At 47.6% G+C, this 22,175-nt stretch overlaps 2 protein-coding genes across 4 annotated transcripts; one reads left to right on the top strand and one right to left on the bottom strand.

The window, feature by feature from the left end:
* Nucleotides 1–606: 606 nt before the first annotated feature.
* On the bottom strand, nucleotides 607–17,055 carry NKIRAS1 (NFKB inhibitor interacting Ras like 1). Of its 3 annotated transcripts, none has more exons than XM_054191450.1 (5): nucleotides 16,972–17,055; nucleotides 16,268–16,368; nucleotides 15,478–15,604; nucleotides 7,083–7,324; nucleotides 607–4,264 (listed from the first exon to the last, which is right to left on the bottom strand). In XM_054191450.1, the coding sequence occupies exons 3-5, from the start codon at nucleotides 15,569–15,571 to the stop codon at nucleotides 4,025–4,027; spliced, it is 576 nt and encodes a 191-aa protein (XP_054047425.1). In that variant the 5' UTR covers nucleotides 15,572–15,604; nucleotides 16,268–16,368; nucleotides 16,972–17,055; the 3' UTR covers nucleotides 607–4,024. The 3 variants fall into 3 exon arrangements, with proteins under 3 accessions (XP_054047425.1, XP_054047426.1, XP_054047427.1); XM_054191452.1 differs by lacking the exon at nucleotides 607–4,264 and adding an exon at nucleotides 4,743–5,522; XM_054191451.1 differs by lacking the exon at nucleotides 16,268–16,368 and having other exon boundaries at nucleotides 16,972–16,995.
* A 117-nt stretch (nucleotides 17,056–17,172) lies between these two features.
* RPL15 (ribosomal protein L15) lies at nucleotides 17,173–21,724 on the top strand. Its single transcript, XM_054191449.1, has 4 exons — nucleotides 17,173–17,258; nucleotides 18,243–18,424; nucleotides 19,444–19,580; nucleotides 21,365–21,724. The coding sequence occupies exons 2-4, from the start codon at nucleotides 18,253–18,255 to the stop codon at nucleotides 21,668–21,670; spliced, it is 615 nt and encodes a 204-aa protein (XP_054047424.1). The 5' UTR covers nucleotides 17,173–17,258; nucleotides 18,243–18,252; the 3' UTR covers nucleotides 21,671–21,724.
* Nucleotides 21,725–22,175: the final 451 nt, after the last annotated feature.

Raw genomic sequence — 22,175 nt, 5'->3', positions numbered from 1 at the left:
CAGGCGGGCAGTTGTGGGTATGGCATTTTTGACCGCTCCCTTAAGGTGAAGGCCGGAAGTACAGATTCATTTTCACACGGCAAGTACTTCACGTTGCGACATTCTTCTGAGTGCTGTGTGGTCATCTTGCGCTCGGATTTATTTTGGTACTTTAAAATAAAGTCTGTATATGTTTTATTTATATACTTCCTATCTATATGTAGATCAAATCTAACTTGGGCCAAAGTAATCTGTTAATTAGCGGTACCCTTGCTGGGTGGTCGTGGGGAGTAGCACGTTAGCCTCATCTGCTGAACTGCCTTCTTTTGACCCAACGTATGTTTTGGTGTATGAGCTCCCTCAGCTGTTTGGCTCGCCCTAGCAAAATCATTGGTATACAGCTACATCACACCAGGAGCGTCTGTGGTAATGGTTTCCTCCTCTCCTTTACTGAGTGAGGAGGTAAATGGCTTCATCTCAGTAGGTTTTTTGCCAGCTCCTTGCTTCGTGATACCAGGACGTGCCAAATTAACTGTTGTAGCTGGCAGGGGGGAGGGAGCTGATTTGGGGTGACTGATCTGTATTTATCCAGCAGGATAGAAGTTTAAAAGGAACAGAGGAAGACAGTTCAATTTACTAATTTATTTTTCTTTTTTATAATACTTTTTCTCCATTGTCTTATGAAGGGACTGTCTAGCTTTCTAGTAAGTAGGTGATCCCAGTGACCTGGGACGGGTTTTCGAGTCAGTGGAATAGTAAGAACAAAATACGTGTTCTGCCCTTTGGCTACTACGTTATACTCTGTACTCTACTTATTAACCCTGTATAAAACTGTACTATAGTGAGTTTCACTTTGACTCAGTACCAACCGCTGTGTGCAGTTTGTTTGCAGAGGAGACGCTACATTTTCCATCACTTGTCAATAAAATACTATGGTATTTAGAAAAGACAATTGATTTGAGTGCTTAAAAAGCATCAGAATAAGCTTATGAAAGAAAACAGTGGGTGGTAGTTGTTTACGTGAATGCCCAAAATGATCCAAACGCGTTACCAACAAATTTAAGCAAATCAAAGATAACGTGTTTGCCTTTACTTAACCTTTTTGGAAAAAGATCCCTTTCCTCTCGCCTTTCTTAAAACATTATCAAGACCTGAGTGTGCAGGGGAGCGAGAGAGCGAGCTGATCTCGCGCGACACAGCTCTGGCAGCCTGCAGGTGACATCAGGCTTGGCGGTGGAAGCGGCACCGAGTCTGCGGGGTGCACAACCAGTCATCTCCGTTCCATCTCCACACATTTTAAGTTAATCCTGGCTTATCAACCTGTGCTCCCCTGGCTCAAGAGTCAGCTTCAGTGGCCGTGTGTGGTTAGCAGAGGTCTTCACTTATTTTGATTGATCCGGAGCTGAATCAAGTCCCTTCTAGAAGCAGGGTTCTGCAGAGCTGAAGAGGAGGAACGTAACCAATTCCTCGGTGAGAGGTTGCAGCGAGGAGGTGAACCACTATTGCTCTGAAGCCACCCCCACTTCCCAAGCACGCAGGCAGATACGGAGCCTTGTGGACAGGGAAAAGCCTTGAGTGCACGTGTGTTGGGTAGGAAATGAGTGAGGAGGGAGTGTTGCTCTGCAGCATCGTTGGGGACAATGACTATTACTGGCCAGGGCTGGGGGAGGTCGTGCTATAGTGCTTACTCAGCTGCGGTGTTGCAATGGGAACAATTGGATGTTTCTAGCAGGGCATTACAAGAGCTTGCTCATTCATAATTGCTCTCTTATCTTACTCCTTGGCCACAGCAATCCAAACTATATTGTGCAAAGCACATAAACAGTTTCGTCTGCCTTCATTATAAAGGTAGGAACACCTGCTTAATTTTTAGTGAATTGTACTGCTGCTCTGATATTAGTAATGCTGACGGACTTTATTTGTCAGTATTCAGGAAGAGCAATGCTATAAGCACACAGCTTAATTGTGATCATTAAGCACGCTTACTATTTAGCAGTTATGATATGACAGTGCAAATACTGCTCGTGGTTTTGCTGACTCACAGTGAAATTCTCAATATTTGATCAAAACAACATTAATTTAGTGGAAAATGAGGGAGCTAGGTGCTTCAGTTCACTCCCTCTCCTCATTCTTGTCTTCAAATACAAAGAAAAGCTAGTATCCGTTAGTATGGGGTTGTTAGAGGCCAAAAGCTCGGGAGGGAAGAGGGGGAAAAACCCTCTCTCTGGGAACAGTTCCTCGTTCTGTCCCTCTATATGCAATTTTGTTTACTTTACTGACAGGCTGAGCCAGGACAGCAGATTCCTGCGGCACAAGCTTTACCAGCGTGGAGAGTCAAACACAGCAACACGCAGTTGTGTTCCTGCTGCTGGACGACGTGCGGCGTATTAAGACCAAGGCCATTTGTGCAGGTATTTCTGGGCGTTTACCATGGGGATGTTCCCAAAAGGCAGCCTCCTACACTCCCTAGCCCCCCTCTCACAAAAGTAGTACAGCACTCCTACCAGTTGCTATCTGGGCCTGTCCCAGTTGCTATCTGGCCTGTAGCTTTGTACCGAGGGTGGATCGGTGCAGCGGGGCTGTACAGCCGGGTAGGAGTATTGGGCAATGCACTAAGCAGAGCCTGGGCGCTACCTCCTGCGTACAAAGCTGTTCCATATAATTCCTCGGTAAAATTATCACCTATGTGAATGGGACTGATTTGTACTGGACATGCTGGAACAAACGCAGCTACAGCTATGTTGTCCTTCAGGTTGCAGTTAAATTAATGAGTGCTCTGAGAGCTTTTCTGGTTTGTCCAAATAAATCCCTGAGCTGAAAACACTATTTGCCAGACTTTGCTGATAACCTTCATGTCGGGGTAGATCTAGAATCGTAGAATTGCCTAGGTTGGAAGGGACCTTTCAAATCGTCGAGTCCAATCATCCACCTAACACTGACAAAACCCACACTAAACCCTATCTCTATGCGCTATGTCTACCCGTCTTTTAAATAGCTCCAGGGATGATGCCTCAACCACTTCCCTGGGCAGCCTGTTCCAATGCTTTATAACCCTTTCAGTGAAGAATTTTTCCTAATATCCGGTCTAAACCTCCCATGCTGCAACTGGAGGCCATTCCCTCTTGTCCTATCACCTGTTACTTGGGAGAAGAGACCCACCCCCGCCTCACTACAGCCTCCTTTCAGGTTACTTGTAAGGGAGCGATAAGGTCTCCCCTCAGCCTCCTTTTCTCCAGGCTAAACATCCCCAGTTCCCTCAGCCGCTCCTCATAAGACTCATGCTCTAGATCCTTCACCAGCTTCATTGCCCTTCTCTGGATACACTCTAGGACCTCAATGTCTTTTTTTGTGGTGAGGGGCCCAAAACTGGAAACAGTACTCAAGGTGGGGCCTCACCTTGAGTTCACCATCTGTTCTGGTATCCCACAAGATTTAGGGGTTTTTTTCTTCTTCTTTTTTTTTTTTTTTTTCATTCTTTCTTCCAGACGCTAGCAGGACTTCAGCAGCTGAATCTGCTGGTAGTTGTTCCTCCTGCCCCAAACCCTGCTCCTGCAACAACACGCTGACCTCAGCCTCCTGTAGCATCAAAAAGCCCTGTGGCCATTTTAAGGTCAAGGTAAAAGGACTGTTGCCAATTCAAACACATTCTCTCTCTCCACATTTAATGCTTTATTGCAGCTAGTACTGTTTGTGCCTAGTGCTATAGATCTGCAGGGGGGCTGCTTAACGCTAAGCTTGTTGATTTGTCCCTCAACACGGTTGTATCCAGGCATAGTCAAAGCCCCTGACAGAGGTGTCCACCTGTCCCTCCCTCCTCCATAACCCTTGTTGCAAGACAACTCCTCTCGATAAGTGCTTTTTAAGGCTTCTACCATCCGTGACTTTTTCAAGCCAAGCCTGTGAGAAGGAAGGATACATCTTAGCCATAAGCTTGCTGATTTTATTGCTGAATGAGATTATTGCTTTAAGTGAAACTGTGAGAAGCAAATGGCACGGAAAGGACTTCGGTTGTGACCTGGCCAGCAGCAGACAATACTAAGGTAACTTAGTTATCGCAGTTATTCCCTTTGCTCTTCCTTCCAGGCAAGGGAAATGTTGATTTGTTCTGGGACTGGGAGAGTTTGCTCGCTAAGAAGGTGAAGGGCTCAAGCAGTGTTTTTCGATCTGTCACAGTCACTTCCCACAGTCTCACTTTCTCGGCCCTTGCCCATTGCTGTGCTGCTTCGGTTTCCACTTGCCTTTGATCCAGGAGGTCAGTTTTGTTTCCCAAGACAATGACTGTTACCTACAAACAAAACGAAAGGGTGAGCTTTACACAAAAAAGCAACCACCACTCGCAATGTTTTTAAACAGCAGGCAAGTAGCAACACAGTTCAGACCTGTTCTTTAACTTCGTCCCGGCACAAGGTAAGCTGCGTGGAGTTTGGAAGATCGGGGTCTGGGATTTGAATTAGCCTCATCTACTTGTGGGCTGGGAGCTGGTTTTAATCATAGGATATGCAGGACTTCCCCTTTTCTCCTGGATTGCTTAGAGGGAAACAATACCCAAGACTGCCAAAGTTAAACAGCCTTATTCTCCGTTTACTTTGCAATTGAGCTGCCCTAGACAAATGATAAGAGCGTGACATCTGAGTAGGTCAGAGCCACGGACGCTTGAGAGGTGAAAAAAATGCATGGCAGCGGAGAAAGCCTGGACCCCCCAGCTGTGGATTTTGCCCGGCTTGTTTTTTTAATCCCCAAGCCCCAGCCCACAATAGAACTAAAGCCCACCCTGCCACAAGGGCTGCTGCCGGGCAGGCTGGGCTACCGAGCCCCTCTGCCAGCCCAGGGGCTGCCCGCTCCTCCGTGCAGGCGGAGCCACTAGAGGGACCTCGGCGGACAGTCCTCTGTCGCTGGAAGGGTCAGGTAAGCACCGGCACCGTCCCCTCGGAAGCCCTTTCAAGAGCAGCTGGTTAGCCAGCCGGGGCAGCGCAGCCGCAGCAAGTCAGACCCTTCGTTGTGAGGGTCCATCGAGTGACTTCTGTATCACCCAGACAGCCCAGTGGGGCTGAGGTCAGTGGCCTCCCCGGCACTTCAGTTCTAGGAGGTGCTGAAGGTAGTGCTGGCTGCTTAAAGTTACTTCTCTTGCTTATTTTTAGTTAACCATTTTCTAAAAATGTTTTACCAGCATCAGCTCTTAGGGGAAACCATGCTAATATTTATAGTTCGAAGCCCTTAGTTGAAATCCGGTCTCATCTCTATGCTAGTGGTTTGACAAAGATCAAGCGATAAAGTCCTCTTTTGCTGATGATTTGGGGTTTTTGCTGTGGCCACACCTGCTTGCTCTTTCCGGTTCATCAGACTAACTCCGGGATGTCTTCTGTTTCTTTCCAGCTAGAGATGTTTGTCCTGTTCCTGTGAGGTCTGAGGCTTCCTTTCTTTTCTATAGCAGCCCAGGCTGTTTGGAAAAATGTTTTTTCCCCTCTGCGAAGTCCTTGAAAGAAGCTATAATCTTCATATGCATTTACCGCATGCTCCAACTGAATTTTACCTATGGTTAAGCTCTGTCAGTACGAGAGAACACAACCTCTATTTAGTACAAAATTTGGCCAGGCTTTAAGGTGCGTGCTGGAGAGCCCCCAGAGCCGGCAGAGGCAAGGAACCAGCCACCAGTGCTTTCCATCATCCGCCACACAACGGGGGACTGTGCCGCTCAACAAGGTGAAGTTCTGCCAGCTCAGAAACACCGTGTGTGGAGGTACATCCCTAATTCAGCTAAGGATGCATTCTAGCAGAGCCCAAACTTTAAGTCCGCTGATGCTACCTTAAGGTAGGACTCCTGATCTCACCTTCTGTGCTTCAAAGCCTATTTTACATGGACTAGAAATCACAGGAATAAAACTAATTTATCCAGCTTATTGTGGGCACCACTCTTTCGACTATGTTACCCTCAGTCCTAAGATCACAACATTAAGGTCTCCCTGTTTTCTAAAACACCTGCATGCAATGAGAAAGGAAGAGCTCTGGTGGGTCACAGAAGAGAGGGACACAGATCCTGTTGGGGCTGTGACTCCGTCTCCTCATTACAACCTGATGTAAAGTAACAAACCGGGGCCCCCACAAAACACAGCGCCTGGCAAAAACTTCCTGCTCGTCCACCTTTCCTTGCCCTGCAGGGGAGTTATGATTGACTCCCGTATCCCTGATATACGTGACAGTCTGCAGCTCACACCAGCCCTCCCAGCTAACATACCTCTCTTGTGACTGCACGGGCTGTTGCTGTCAGGCTTGGAGCCTGCCTTCCTCCACCACCCTGTGTGCTGTCAGTACTAAACGAGTTACATTTTTGGAAAGTCTCCCCCTACCATTATCCAATTAATTCTTCATGCCCCCCCCCCCTTTTTTTTTTTTTAACAGCATAAACCAGACATTGGGAAAGCTGTAGGCTAAAGACGTTTAACAGGGAAAACTACTCGAGAATATAAAGATACTGTAGGAAAAGCCACAATGCTAATGCCACATGCAAGTTATATTTGTTTAGCTAAGCTGGAACACTGTCAGCTGAAAACACTAGCTGCTTTCTAAGGGAAAATAGAGCAGTCATTTCACACAATTGAATTGATTCAATATGGTTGTTAAAATACATTAAAGCTGCTTTGCCAATTGACTAATGTCTGGGAGACCCATTGTCAATTACACTAGTTTGTAAGCCATCAAGTACATGAATACAAAACAAACAAAGATAATGCCCTTCGTTATATTATTCTATGCACTTGACTTCCCGTGTACAATATCTAAAAAAACATATGAACTGCACTGCTGTAGACCATATGTTTTATTAGTCGTAAGTGTCCTGGCTGGTGCATTCAGCTAACTGAATTTTAGCTGTAGTAGAGGAAGCGAGGAGGGAAAAAACCCCCACGTTCTTTTGCATGACCTGCGTGGCGTGTGAATGAGCCTTCCCCAGCACGAGAAATCCTCCTTTTGCTGGATTGCCCAAGGCTGTGGGTACATTTGTTTTCCTTTGTGTGTGTTTTACATAAGCAAAATCTATGCTTTGCAACCTTAACTTCCTACCACTGATACAGCAATAAACCAAGCGGTTTAAGGCGCCACGCATTTACCTCCTTTTTGTCTCTGAAGACGTCAATCTCCTTTTTGAGCAGTTCAACTCTTTGAAAAGCTTCGAGGCTGGTCACTGCGTACACGAGAATGAAGCCATCAGCGACAGAGAAATAGTGTTTTGGCAATTCTACGCCCTCCTGCAGACCCCTGGTGTCATAAAGCCGTAACTGTTCCTTCACGCCTCGGTCTGTCTCCACCGACGCCAAATACACATCTTCCATTGTGGCAGCCTCTTCTAACCCTGTTTTAAAACAAGCGGGAAAGTTCAGCTGGTGTAAGTACGGCACCGCTATAAGAATTATTTGCAGTACAGCAGAATTTTACCCCACAACAGCTTTCAATGCATGTTTCCCAGAGTGACTTGACCTGGGCTCGACCTTGCCTGACATTCCCACGAAGGGCTGTATTGATAGATCACCCCACCAGCTCTTTACAATAGCGACACTGTGTAAATACAACCCTCTAATATATGAGCACATGATTATGCCTGGAAAATTAATCTATACAACATGCTCGTTCAGGATAGGATAAGATACATGGCTCTTCCTCCAGGTTTCCCAAACTCCAGCCACCCAGTGTACCAGTTCTGTGCCAAACATGCTGCAAAGGGGCCTGCCCAAACATACCCTTTTGGAAGAACAGCCAAGGAACACCAGAAAATCAAGTACTAACATCTTGAGCCTACTTCTTTGCTTCATACCGAGCTGGATCACACGGCAGAAGCAGGAGCCAAAGGAATAATTCTGGAAATGAATGTGTATTGGTGGTACAACCAACCAACAAGTGAAATCAAGCCAGAAAGAGAAGGGGATGTTTGCATGCAAGCAAAGTTGTATGCTATATTTACTCAAATACACAGTGAGCTTTCTCCATCCCTTAGGGATTTAAAATGACTCAGATTTGCTAATAGGAGCAAGCTCATTTACTCCAAGGTAAAAGCATGCACAAGCTAACAAGCTTTTATATATATATATATATATATATATATCTCACCTGCTCTATGGTAACTGTCTGCCTACTGGCTCTGCTTCCTTTCTCTCCCCATGGTAAATGTGAGGTAACTCAAGGCAGCTTATTTTGAACAAATTAAAATGATTTTTTCCAAGCCAAACCTCACCTTACCTTTGTATTCCCCCTGGGTGCAGGTGTATAAGGTTACGGGTCCCAACAAACTATGTATAGTGTAGCTGGGCCACTTTCAGAGTTGGTTTTAAGTATTCCTGTAAACCCTCTGCAATCCATGTTTTTGCCTCTACTGCTGTCTTATACACACAAATTGTTTGCTGTTGCAGGGCTACGATGGTAAGTCCCGCGCTACTCTCTTTGTCTGCCAAAAAGGGACCATATTAGTGCATTGTTTAAGAAAACATGAGGGATTATCTGGCCTGTGAAAATACGGGTTTTGCTGTATTCAATGACACTATTCAAAATACTCCACACTGACAAACAAGCTAAAGCATTCCACCCACGCTGACGGTTTCCCATGATGTATGCAGCATTCCTGCACAGGAAAGTGGCACAAGCTGTTCTTTTTGCCCCTCTCTGTGCAGCCTTCACAGATCAAACTCTTATTAGGTTTGCATCAAATTAATTTATCTCACCTCCAAATATAGTCACGCTAATGTGCGGGAGCAAAACTAAGAGCAGAAGGACAAAACAAAGCTTAATAAAAAAAAAAAGGAAGCAGGAACGCATTCCGAGTGGTTGGAGAATGTGTTACAAGGGCATTTTTAAAGACCGAGGTAGGTAACAGAACCCTTTTTGAACATAGCACTGTATTTTTCCTTGCTCTGCCTCATTGCAGACACGTCAAGGAAATATCTAACATCAGTAAATACTACTTTGGCAAGAAGCAGTGAACCATAAGTACCTAAGTTTTCTTTGTAGAAAACAACTAATAATGTTGTACAGGTTCTTACCATCTAAATGCTGCACTGTAATTCAACAGTCTTTAATATATCCACATTCTCCTGTGACAGTCTCTTCCTAATGGCATTAAAAGTAGCAGTGAAAATTATGTCTTTTAACTTCCTACTTGAAATCGAGGAGGAAAAATTAAGACCTGGCTCTTAAGTCAGCAGAATACGGCAACAAATTTTGATGTGAAAGGCAGGGGGGAGGGATGACTTTGGAGGGAGCTGGTATTTATGTATCAGTATCAGATTCCGGAGGTGAAATTCCACCTATGTACAATGGGGGAGGGAGTATATGCAAGTAGATTCTTAAGCAAACACAGTTTTTAGACGAACCTGTGTCACCTTATTCTAGGCCCTGCTTCTAAAGCCCAGACCGCGTGCTAGCCACATCTTGCTAACAGCAAAATTTACGCTTCTTGTTAGTACCATCCCATTTAAACACTTTCCCGGTCTCCATTCAAACGCGTGCCGGGCAAGACATTGTACGAGGGGCAAAACTAGCCAGGAAAGCCCAGTGTCCTAGGAGGGTGTCTGGCACCATCCCATCCTCCCTGTCACGAGGACCCCAGTTCTCTTTTCCATCCCTGGCATCCCCAGGCATCCTCCCACCTTCGCTCCCTGGGTGGGGAAGGGCACTTGTGCTGGGGAGTTACCACCCTGCAGATCGCTGCCGGCTCAAGTAGTTTTTCCTTGGAGGAGATCATTTTCGTGGGACTTTTCTCTCTTTCCTGCAGCCAGTTTTTTTTCTAAATTTACAGAAACATATTTTGAGATACCTACTGCTGTGACACAGATGCACGGGCAGATGGAACCAGCTTTCAGGTTCAGAAGCTATGGGGAGAAAGGGGAACTAACAAGACAGCGAACAATCTCGCGGTTTCTTTGGAAACTAAAGATGAAAAAAAAGCTAGGGAGGGAAAGGAGGGATAGACAGGAGATTGATGCCATTCTCTAGTGCCTACTTAGCTGGTGCGAGTCTTGGGAGACACAGAAAGGTCTTCGTCTATGTTACCGACTGCTGCCACAGAGTAACTGCCAGGGGAAACCTCAGTCATAAATTGGATGGTGTTTCAACCCCTGGTGGTTTCCCAGTGAGGAAAAGAAAAGGCTCAATATACTAATGAATACTGCACACTCAGGCTAGGCAAGGCAGAGATATTGCAAATACCAAAATATAGCAAAATTTCAAGATGGATGGAATTTCAGAAGTTCCCCAGTGACTCTTGAACATAAACGCAGTACGAATTTTGTGTCTTATGGAGTACTTTTGAAGACCTCCTATGTAATCTCCCCTTCCCTCTTTCCATCAGGAATTTAGCAAAGAGACCCTAAAGCCTCCTATTTCCTTGTGTTTGTAAACTGCAGGATAACAGGCTTTTCTTACTCAGATCTCAAATGACAGTGTGTCAGAGGACTCCTGACTCAGAGAAGAGCTGGACAGGCCTCAACAGGAGCTGGTCTATTTAGATTTAGCTGCTAGTTAAGTACGGGTTCCACCAATCAGTAGCCACAGTTGTGACCCTCAGTTGCAAACATTCAGCTCCTTTTTCATCTATTTCTAAAATGCGAAGCTGACTGCAGCTCTATCAGGAGGTAGTTTTGATTTAAGAAACAGAGATGTAAGAAAGCATAATTTGGTTAATTAGCCTCCTCATCTTTGGAGCCGCGAAAGCCAAAACCCCAAATCCCTCCAGCTGAGACCGAGAGAGGTAAATTCTCTTGTTATGGGTTCTACCACAGTAATATATGGTGTGTTCATTCGTAGCTAGTAAGATGATTTGAAGTAGCTGCTTATGATTAACCTGACCATACCAGCTGTTCACACAGCCAGGAGGCAGAGATAAGGAAAATCGTGTTTTCTACAGGAAGAGTTCTCATCTCCTCCTGTCGAGCTGATAAGCTTTACCATAGATTGAAGAGCCAGGGATATTTTAAAGGCAGAAGGAAGACTCCTTTCTGCCTGCTCGGTGTCACTGAACAAGGACACTGTTCAAGGAAAAATACCTATCCCTTTACAGACGTGTCCCATGCCAAAGTTAAGCCAGCAACTCTCCTGTTAGCCCTCTCAAGAGAGCTCAGGCCGAGCAGTGCCAGGTACCACAGGTATTTAGTGGGACGATCTTCTGTTGCTGGTCAAGGACCCATTTCATGACCGAGGAGAAAAGACTGGCACCTCTTTCTTCAGGAGCGCAAGAGAAGTTGGAAGATTTGTCTCCCATAACATCCTCATTAGGAAGCTGAGGAAGTATGGGCTAGACGAGGTGACAGTGAGGTGGATCGAGAGCTGGCTGAGTGACAGAACCCAGAGGGTTGTGATCAGCGGCACAGAGTCCAGTTGGAGGCCTGTAACGAGTGGTGTCCCTCAGGGGTCAATACTTGGACCAATTTTGTTCAATATATTCATTAATGACCTAGATGAGGGGACAGAGTGTATCCTCAGCAAGTTTGCTGATGATACCAAGCTGGGAGGGGTGGCCGACACTCCAGAGGGCCGTGCTGCCATCCAGCGTGACCTGGACAGGCTGGAGAGCTGGGCAGAGAAGAACCTAATGAGGTTCAACAAAAGCAAGTGTAGGGTCCTGCACCTGGGAAGGAAGAATGCCAAACACCAGTATAGGTTAGGGGCGGACATGCTGGGAAGCAGCTCTGAGGAGAAGGACCTGGGGGTCCTGGTAGACAGCAAATTATCCATGAGCCAGCAGTGTGCCCTTGTCGCCAAGAAGGCCAATGGCATCCTGGGCTGCATAGGGAAGACTGTGGCCAGTAGGTCGAGGGAGGTCATTCTCCCCCTCTACTCTGCACTGGTGAGGCCACAACTGGAGTACTGTGTCCAGTTCTGGGCTCCCCAGTTCAAGAGGGACAGGGAACTACTGGAGCGAGTCCAGCGAAGGGCAACCAAGATGATTATGGGACTGGAGCACCTCCCTTATGAGGAAAGGCTGAAAGAGCTGGGACTCTTTAGCCTGGAGAAGAGAAGGTTGAGGGGGGACCTGATTAATGTTTACAAGTACCTAAAGGGTGGGTTTAAGGAGGACGGAGCCAGGCTCTTTTCAATGGTTCCCAGCGACAGGACAAGGGGCAATGGGCACAAGCTAGAACATAGGAAGTTCCGTTCAAATACACGGAAAAACTTCTTTACAGTGAGGGTGACAGAGCACTGGAACAGGCTGCCCAGGGAGGTTGTGGAGTCCCCTTCTCTGGAGATTTTCAAGACCCGCCTGGATGCAGCCCTGAGGGATGTGCTTTAGGCAACCCTGCTCTAGCAGGGGAGTTGGACTAGATGATCTCTAGAGGTCCCTTCCAACTCTGAAGATTCCGTGATTCCGTGATTCCGTGATTTGGACAAACACAACACCAACGCCACAAAGAGATAGTCAGTCCCAGGTACCAGGCAACTGTATCCATATGTGCAAGCCTTAGCAACTATTTGGCCTGACCTATGGCAATATAGTCCCTATGTGACTCAAAGCTAAATCTGCACTCATTTCGAACACCTCCTTCCAGGTTGCGTCTGATTCCTTGTATCGGTTTAGCCAGAGAGGCTGCCGTGAAATACACAGTTTACACGTCTCAGAAAACACCACTTATCTTTTTGCCTTCTCCTTTCTCGCCCTCGGGCCCAAGGCAAACAGCCCCTCTTGCAGTTTTAAAGCCTAGCACAAAGCCCGGTACCACACATTGTTGCTCACATGCTCCAGGGACAGAGATATTCCTTTTTTGGGGGGTATTCCTCCCTCATGAGTACTTTTTCCTCTTTGACCTCAAGCAATCTCAGTGCCTTTGACCACGTAAGCAATGGCAGCACTTAGGCATCATCCGTGACAAGCCAGGGAGAGCTGAATGTGCACAGTTTTCTAGGAAAAGCAACGCAGTGCAACTGGGTTTAGAGCCTCATCACCAAGCACACAGCCGGGAGCATGGACTCAGAGCCAAGGGCTTTATATAGCAGTGTGAAACCTCCAAGGACACTAGTCACTTCCCTGATAGCAGCAGTGCCACCACTCCTCTTTACAGGAAAGTCAACAGGAGGCACATGAGCACTGACATAGACTCACAGCTGATTTACAGCCAGGAGGAGACCTCCATGTCAGTGGCTGGGACACCTCGGAGGATGGCACCAGGCCTTGTGTTCTGAGCCTACAACCAAGTTGGAGCACGCCTCTCATCACTGGGAGGTGGATGTGGATGCCGTCAGGAGTGGAGAAGTATCCGTGGGTTGGCTCGGCAGTCCTCCCCATGGCTCCCCGGCCCTGGCACTGGCCGCAGAGCTGCTCTGACGTCAGTCAGGAAGCACAGGTTTTGAAACAGCTTGTGTCCATGTTGCCATGCCCAGTGAGCTGCCTTGCTGGTTGGCTCTGAACAGACAGGCTTTCAGCAAACACACTAGCCCTTTTTGCCTCCTGCCAAAAAGGCCAGCGGCCAAGATGTACATGTCAGCTTTCTGGAGCTCGCAAGCTTTAGGAAATGAGGGTTGAGATTCAGCGATCATGTTTTAAGCGTGGAGGGGACGCCCCTGCAATGGTAGCACCAGCAGCGGGTCTCTGCAGTTTAAAGCCACTCAGCTGAGGAGCAATCAAGGACTCACCAGTCCTCAAACTCTGTCCTTGCCCAGTGAGACCCTCACAGTGGTGTCCTGCCTCCACAGTCTGAGGGTCAAATCAACACAGATCGGTGCAGTAGCTAGAGATCTTCCAGGAACTGTTTTCACCATACTTCAGGCACCCTCTGCCAGAACTGCCCGTGGGCTGAGGAGGAGGCAGGGAGGATGGTGGCCACTCAGCGGGACTGCCAGAAACACCAACGTATCAGTCCATCCCCCAAAATGTGCCTGATGGCACACGTGGGTGATATCAAAAGCAGTGGGCCGTGGCCGCTCATCCCTTGGGGCTGCAGTGGCTCCGTACGAGCTCTCTCCTGACTCTGATCTTGGCTCTGCTACGTGCCTCTTTCTCCAAACATCTCGGGAATAAGATGTGACCAAAATCATAAAAAACGGGAAGCTACCTTCTTCCTTCTCCCCTTGCATCCCCTCCTCCACTATCAGCTGCTCCCTCCCTTGCTGTTAACTCTGACAAATAAGAGCAGAGCTGCGGGAAAGGAAAACACATCTCTTTGAGAGGGGAGGGGGAAAGTCTGTGTTGCGCAATGGCTGAGCTGGAGCTGAGCGTTCGGGAGCGATCGAGGGACACCCGCAGCTAAACCCCAGGCACGAGGCCTCCCTCTGGTTATGTCAGCCAGTATCCATGACGTTGTATAATCATGTACACGGCTGGTTCCATAAATAGCTCCTCTGATCAGCAACACCCGAATATCCTTCCTGCCTGGGTCGCTAATAGGAGCTGGGGGCAGGAAGTAATGCGAGGCAATACGATTTAAGCAACGTGGCCTCGCTCATGCCACAGGGGTGCCTCTGAGAATCGCCGAGCGCAGAGGAGAGGCAGGGAAAAATGGGAAAAACCTTCAGCCTGCAGGTTTTGCAACCTTCACGCTGAAAAGCTACATGGGGCTACGTGCACGGGGCTCAGTAGGATGCTGGAAACAGATGTTGCTGCAATGTTAGAGGAAATCCTCCTGTTAAACAAGGGTATTAGCACGCAGTTCTGTATCACGCTTTGCCAGCAAATTCCTCCCATCCACACATTTTAAAGGCACAGTGCCTGCAAAGCACCGTTCTAGAAATCCTAGCGTTTATCCAATCACTTACCCCAACATTTAATTTACCAGCCCAAGAAAAAGATGCAAACGGACTAGACACCTTCTGTCAAAGCCCCGAGATTCACCTCTGGTGCCACCCCTTGTTTCTGGGTGAGGTGGGAATAACTCGTCAGCCTGCTGGTCGTTGCCCTTCCTCTCAAAGCCAAGTCATGTGGAAACAGAGGGAAACAAGCCGGCTTTGCCTTCGTTCCCTTTCTTTCGTGCGCAGCAAGTCTCAGACATCCCGTGCTCCTCTCTCAAGTCCGTTTTCCACGGGAGGATTTCTTTGAGAGCTGAGAAGCTTGGCCCTTGAAGTTGAGCACGGAATGTGGGACCTAAAGCAGAGCTGTTTTTCTTTTCAGCACTTTGATTAAATATTAGCCAAACGCAAGCAAAATAAAGCTTTAAGAAGACGGAACAGAAGTCTAAGCAGTCTCTCCACTCATCATGTGATATCTATTTATTTTTCAGGCATTTACAGTATCTTTCAGGGAACGAGGTATTATGTAAATAGGCAGCAAACACGTCACCTGTTTTTTGTGTCTGTGTCTTTTTAACCATTCATGTATTTTATAAGTGGGGACATCATAGAAAGGGTTCTTCTCCAAGCCTCTTTTAAAAATCAGTAAGCAAGAGACTACAAACTGCCCAGAGATGCAACAAAACCACATTAATTTCCTCCTTCACCTCTGTGCAGTTACTGCTTTTTGGGGGCCCACACAGAACAAGATTCTGGAAAAGGAAACAAGACACACACCCCCCTCCAAAAGTAAAAATATCTCACCAACAGTATGCTTTCCATAGAGAAGCTGCTCCAAAATCGCAGTCTTTCCCACTGAGGCCATTCCACAAACCACCACCTTGTAGCCCTTTCCCATCTTTCCCGCGAGGGCAGCGTCAGCAGGGGATCCCTGTGCAGACACAGGAGTTTGTTAGCCCGGCACGGTGGCAGAGCTCAGCACCAGACAGAAGCGAAGCCCCCGAAAAGCGAGAGGCAAAACGCAAAGCAGTGGGTGACGGGGAGGCACAGCTCCCTCCCAGGCGCTCGCCAGCAAATGATAGATATTTTTAGGACTAGAGGTTTCCTCCCACACCTTTTTTTAAAGTTTTAGGCTGCTGCCATGGGTGCTGGTGCTTGCCTGCAGCCTCAACACCCATCCCGTCAGGCTAGGAGAGGCTGTTTGCTGGTGCTGAGGTGTGTGAAGCCCTCTGGGGCAGGGGCTGTGCTTGTCGGTGTGTGTGCGTGCACCGCTCAGCTTGCATTACTGGGCTTCGTGTTTATTGCTGCGTGCCTGACAGTATCTGGTGGCATCAGGATGACTTCTGGGAACGCAACAAAATAGCTCTTCCTTCCATTTTATTTCATGCACAGAAAGTTTCTAGCTTTTACGGACTCAGAGCAAGAAAATAGGAGCGTTAAAGGCAGAAGCACAGGAAAGCAAATGCAAAAGCCGGTTTTTTCATCTGTTTTAAACCAGTTTAATGGGCAGGAGGGCTGCAGAAGCCAGGGGCAGCTCCCTCTGCAAGTGAGCTGCTGTTGGGAGCACTTTGCCACAGAGTCAGCCGGTGAGTACCTTTTGTAGGACCAGGAGGGGCTGGCCTTGTCCTGTTTCGATCCCAGTTTAACTGGTTAATGTCGGGGGGTGGGAGGGGATACGCTCCGCGAAGCAAGAATCTGAAAAACAGAAAGGTCACCCGGCAGCCGCAGCGGGGGGGATTTCCAGGCAGGGAAAAGCCCGATTCCCATTTTGATTCCCCGGCAGGGCCCGACACCTTCCGCAGCAGCACAGCAGGAGACAGAGAAGGGGACAAAAGGCCAGATGGGGGTGACACGAAAGCCTCCTCAGCATCTGGCCCCTTCCGGGCTCCGGCAAATTCCCTTCTGCGGGGATGGATGGGGGGGTGGGGGGGCACAGAAATGCTCGGGTAGGCAGGAGGGACGTGAGCGGGTCCAGATTTGGGGAACAACCTGCCGGTTACCGACAGCGACGGGTAGAGCCAGGCCGCGGGCCCAGCACCGGCTGCTCACACTCAGCTCGGCGGGGACACCCGACCCCCCCCCCCCCCCGCCCCGCCAGCCCCGCGGGGACTCCCCCAGGGCCTGCAGCACCGGGGACTCCCCCGCGCCAGCCAAGGGCACTGCGCTGCTCCCCCCGCCCCAGCACTGAACATGTTTTGGGGCTGTTTTTAGGGCTTTTGGGTTTTTTCCCAACGAACGCAGCTCCGCGCGCCACCGCGGCCGCCTCCCCCTCCGCCCCCTCCCAGCGCGAGCGCGCACCTGGGCCGCAGCTTTCCACAGCGCCCCATTGAGCCGCGCCGGCCTAACGGGACGAGCCCCGCCCCCTGGCTCCCATTGGCAGGTTAATCCCCGCCTCCTTCCGCCCATTGGTGGACGCGGGGGCCTGGCCGCGGCGGGGCGGGGCGAGGAGGGCGACTGTGTTCCTTTTTCCCCCTCCCCAGGACTACATTTCCCATGAGGCGCCGGCGCCGCCACCGGAAGCGCGGTGCCGCCGCAAGGGGTCGTGGGAAGGAGGCCTCTTCCTTTCCGGTGCTGGGCGCCATCAGGTGAGGGGCCTTCCGTGCTTGGCCTTTCCCGCGATCCGCGTCCATCCCGGGCCCGAGGCGGCCATCCGCCCGCCACCCCGCCGCCCCCGCCCGCCGGCACCTCGGCGGGGTGGGACGGGGCCGCTCCTGTGTCCCGGGGCGAGGAGCGGGGCCCGGGAGGGCGGCGGGCCCTGGCGGGCTGGTGGGGGAGGCCCCACCGGCTGCCCCTCGTCGGGGCGGCCCGGCCGCCCGGGGTGTGGGGCGGGTAGGGAAGGGGGACGCTGGGTCGAACCCAGGGTTGCCCGGTGCGGGCGGGAGGCCGCGCACCGCGGCGTAGCGGGTGCGCGGTGATGACAGGCCGCGCCTCCTGGTTTGACGCTGGGTTTGCAGGTGGCTTGTGGCGCTTTATGCTATTATGGGGGTATGGAGAAGGGGTAGCTTGGGATGGTAAGAGCTGTGCCGTGGTTGGGCAGAGAGGGGTACAGAAAATCACGCTTAAACAGGGGTTTTTTTTGGTGCAAATAAAATTAGTTTTTCTGATGGTGCTTTGGGTGGTGGCTCAATGGAGTTCACTTACATCCGCTGCTCACTGCAGGTGTGTGAGAGCTCAGATGTTTTTAGAGATAATTAAACCCCATTAAAAATAAAGACCACACCCTTACAGTCACATGCTTCTTTATAGATTAATATTTACAACTTGTTTCAGATGTTTGCTGTCGATTTTGGTAGTATCTGAGGTAAACATCTGAAAAATCCTCAGCTGAAGAGTGTAATACTTAAGCACATATGAAAAGAAAGAAGAGACTGGTACCTGCCATGTGTCCTGTTGGAGGCTGCCAGGTGTGAGCTGTGTTACCTGATGCACCCGTGGTATAAAGAGGCTTGAGAGCATCCCGTGTGTCAGTGGTGTTACATGTTTGGTTTTATGTGATGTCTCTCTTGGAAGCTGTGCAAATCGGGAATCATATTTGGTGCACTTTCTTCTTTGACCTCTCAGTCCAGCAGGTAGACCAACATGGGTGCCTACAAGTACATCCAGGAGCTATGGAGGAAAAAGCAGTCGGATGTGATGCGGTTCCTCCTCCGCGTCCGCTGTTGGCAGTATCGCCAGCTGTCTGCCTTGCACCGAGCTCCCCGGCCCACCAGACCAGACAAAGCTCGCAGGCTGGGGTACAAGGCCAAGCAAGGTAATGAGACGTAGAGGTGAAGTCCATGTGCTTCGTGATGGAGCGATTGAGTTTTATGTCAGCTTCCTTCCTTAAGTAGAATAACAAAATCTGAAACCTAAATATTCCCCAAGAACCAGAATTGTCCTGAATGAAATTAACTTAATATTAGAAATATGTTAAATTGGTAGCAGTGCTGACAACCCAAAGCCTTACTTCATGTAATTTTGAATTCACGCTATCTGTGGCCATTTTGGCAGATGGAGATCAAATGGGCTTTGGCTTTAGTTCTTGTGCTGTGTTACCACTGCAGAATTGACCGATGCTTTTAGTGTCCTAGGTTTGGTGGGTGTCCCTTCTCCACCCAGATTTTATCATGCGTTACTTTGGTTGTATACACGTGCTTGAGTAAGCAAGATGACGTAGTTGATGCTGTCATTAAAAAACAGTTACTGGTCAGTGAAAGAAACTTGAGGAAAGTGGCCATCCATCTACAACTTGGGCAAATCCTTGAAACGATATGTTTGTTCACTATGAAAATATAAAGCTAAGAGTCCGCGCTTCTTTTACTGTTTGTGAAGTTTGTTTATTTTCCTCATTTTTCAGTGATCAGATTTCAGCAGGGTTCATGGGTGGCTTGTGCTTCAGTGCTTTATGAATGCCACTATCAGAATACGGGATTTTAGTTTTGGGGTGGTTGTTTTATTGTGTGTTTCAAGGTGGGAGGGTTTTTTTTGTTACAATGTAGCTGTAGCTGTTCTTAGTGTATTTGGAACTGCGTAGTGGAAAGGTGACACAAAACTCTGGTTTGGAAGTAAAAAATAGTTGCTTCCCTTACTCAGTTTTAATGGAAATAATAAAAACATCTTGTGCTAGCCACCTCCAGTTGTAGGTTTGGGTGAAGATTGGTATAATGACCTAATTTTCATGTGAAGCTTTTGGGGTTGGAAATGCAGTGCAGGCAGCAAACTTGCCTGGCTGTGACTTGCACTTGCTACACTACAGAATTTTTCTAGTTCCTAAGTCACCATTTCTTTTAGGTTACGTTATCTACCGTGTCCGTGTTCGCCGTGGTGGTCGTAAACGCCCAGTCCCGAAAGGTGCAACCTATGGTAAACCTGTGCATCATGGTGTTAACCAGCTGAAGTTTGCCCGGAGTCTTCAGTCTGTAGCAGAGGTGACTATTTTGGTTATTGCTCAGAAATGTGACAGTAGGAAGGTCTTATTTAGTCTGTAAGAGCTGAAAATGCTCAGAGACAAAAAAAACCCCAAACAACCATTTTATTAATGTGTTGGGAGTAAAAGACCATGAATACCGATGGCAGGAGAGCACCAGAATGTCTTGAAAAGCTATATTGAGACAAATGAAAAAACTATTCAGACTTTACAAATGGAGCCTGGGGAAAGTGCTACTTAGATGGTTTATTGGAAGTTCATAGCGTATACTTATTTGTAATGAAAATTAGACATACAGCTATATAAGCCCCAGTAAAATAAAGGGTTAGGCATGAGAAATAAAAATACTCAAAACAGAAACTTTTATTTGGTGAAATCTTTTAAGTTTCATAGTGTCACAGTAGTAGCATTGAGGAGGTGTAGTTCTCATCTTTAGGAAAAAAACAACCTCTTTCAGTGAGTTAGAATTAGTACTAGTCTGAACTCTCAAAAAGAGACATTGTAAAAGAATGGAGACTGCCTTCAGCAGGTTGCATATGGTGGGGGTTTTTTTTTAAAGGGAAAAAAAATTAAATGGGACACGCTAATTTTAAAGAAATACAGATTGTGAGTTCAAGTTAAAAATGCAGTTCTGTGTTTTCAGTGCTCATAGCATGTTCTTCATGTATGCTATTCCCCCATAACTGATGGCTAATGACATGCTCGCTTGTGGTGGCAGCTTATGGAAAAGCTTGTTTGCTCTCATTTACAGTTTGCAATTTTCTGAGTGTGACTTGCTCTTTCCTGGAAGACTTATATTTTTCAGATAGAAGAGTTATAGAGATATAAAACCTAGATTGTAGCTGCCATCCCCGCATACAAGCTGGTTGAGGGTGGTTGATGTTTTAATGTTTAATATGTGTTGCTCTCGCATAAGTAGAATAAAACAAGGACTTGAAGGAATTTTATGATATATGCAGAAAACAGTCAAGTGCTGTTTAGTGGAAGGCTGTAGTAGTAGGTAGGGTTCATGTTGGGATAGAAGATGGGTGGGCTCCATTGGTTTGTACTTTCCCATGTACGATAAAGTCCTAAGATTAAACACACATTTAGTGTTTTAAATAAGGAATATTCTTGACAGGAGAGGCAGATGGAGTTGCATAATTTATATTTTCTACTTTGTTTTCTAAACTAAGACTGCTTCTTTCCAACCACAAATGAGGGTAGGAACAGAAAGCATTTATACCAGCAGTGGAACAAAGACTTGTTACATCAGCTGTTTCTTTTCTCCTATGAGTACAGGCTTATTCTCTGCAGAAATGTCTTTTTCCGATGTAGCTTTGGATGTGCAAATTGATCACTCTTGCATAACTTCCCACAAAAGATTTTTCTGTGTCCCCAAGTAAACTTGTGCTCTGTGTGTTTGTCTTCACATTAAAGTTATTTTTAACTTTGTGTATTTATTTATTGGGTGCTTCTGTGTACAGAGTAGTTCGTTCTTTTGTCAAGCAAGCACCTTCCTCCTTCCATTCTTTAAAACCTGTTTCATGTAAGAATCCAAGCAGCCTTTTTCTTACTTTTTTTTAATTTTTTTTTTAATACAGCATTCCTTTCAGTTACTACTTTTTCTTGTGTCTTTGCAACTGGAAGGGGAACAGTTCTTTTAGGAAGAGAAGGTTTCTCAGGGAAAATTGAAGTTTCTAGCACCTACAAAATTTTAGGTTTGAGTTGCCCATATCTTTCTGCATGAAGAGTGCCCTGCATCCATAACTTTACAGCCTTTTGCATTTTTTTTTCCCCCTCTAGGAACGTGCTGGCCGTCACTGTGGGGCTCTGAGAGTCTTGAACTCGTATTGGGTGGGTGAAGATTCCACTTACAAGTTTTTTGAAGTGATCCTGATTGATCCCTTCCATAAGACCATCAGGCGCAACCCTGATACCCAATGGATCACCAAGCCCGTTCACAAGCACAGAGAGATGCGCGGGCTGACATCGGCCGGGCGGAAGAGTCGTGGTCTTGGCAAGGGCCACAAATTCCACCACACCATTGGTGGCTCACGTCGTGCTGCCTGGAGAAGACGCAATACCCTGCAGCTGCACCGTTACCGTTAATTCTTGTAAATGTAACGATCTAATAAAGCTGATGCGGGTTGTTGAATTTAACAAGTGCTTCTGCTGCTTCTTGGTTTATGTGGAGAAGTGTAGAATTCCCCAGGACTTCAGTTGTTTCCATGTTTTTGAAAATGTAATTTGATATTTGTGAAGATTGTAGGCCCTGAGCGGAGAGTTCTGTGATGGGTTTCGCTTTTGATAAGACTAAAAAGACATGTGCAGTGTGAATTGAAAGTTAATGGCTCGTCCATGTTTTTTTTTCTGTCGGTCTGGGTATGCTTCTTCACTGTCTGTAGGTCGGGGTCTTGTCCTGGGCTTAGACTGAAGGCCAGCTTTGATCTTGTGCAATGAGATGTAAACTGAAAGTGCTAGTTTTATTTTGTTTTTTATAGGCGATTAAATACTAATGGCAATTTTAGTTTTCAAGTTCTGTTTGTTTGTAATGTCTTCGGTGTTAAACCAGCTCTTGGGCCTGTGTTACCTGCAAATATAGGCTACATCGACT

Source organism: Rissa tridactyla, chromosome 2 (genome assembly GCF_028500815.1).
Source record: "Rissa tridactyla isolate bRisTri1 chromosome 2, bRisTri1.patW.cur.20221130, whole genome shotgun sequence".
Classification (NCBI taxonomy): Eukaryota; Metazoa; Chordata; class Aves; order Charadriiformes; family Laridae; genus Rissa; species Rissa tridactyla.
Note: the sequence above shows the minus strand (reverse complement) of the source record. Positions and strands in the feature narration are given on the sequence as shown.

Bases quoted from the DNA above. Each gene is read 5' to 3' on its own strand.
- RPL15 (XM_054191449.1), top strand. From the start codon at position 18,253: ATGGGTGCCTACAAGTACATCCAGGAGCTATGGAGGAAAAAGCAGTCG. The intron at 18,425-19,443 runs GTAATGAGACGT...CATTTCTTTTAG, and splicing joins GGGGTACAAGGCCAAGCAAG to GTTACGTTATCTACCGTGTC. The intron at 19,581-21,364 runs GTGACTATTTTG...TTCCCCCTCTAG, and splicing joins GTCTTCAGTCTGTAGCAGAG to GAACGTGCTGGCCGTCACTG.
- NKIRAS1 (XM_054191450.1), bottom strand. From the start codon at position 15,571: ATGGGAAAGGGCTACAAGGTGGTGGTTTGTGGAATGGCCTCAGTGGGA. The intron at 7,325-15,477 runs GTGAGATATTTT...GTTTTAAAACAG, and splicing joins CTATGGAAAGCATACTGTTG to GGTTAGAAGAGGCTGCCACA. The intron at 4,265-7,082 runs GTAAATGCGTGG...TTTTGTTTGTAG, and splicing joins TCTTCAGAGACAAAAAGGAG to GTAACAGTCATTGTCTTGGG.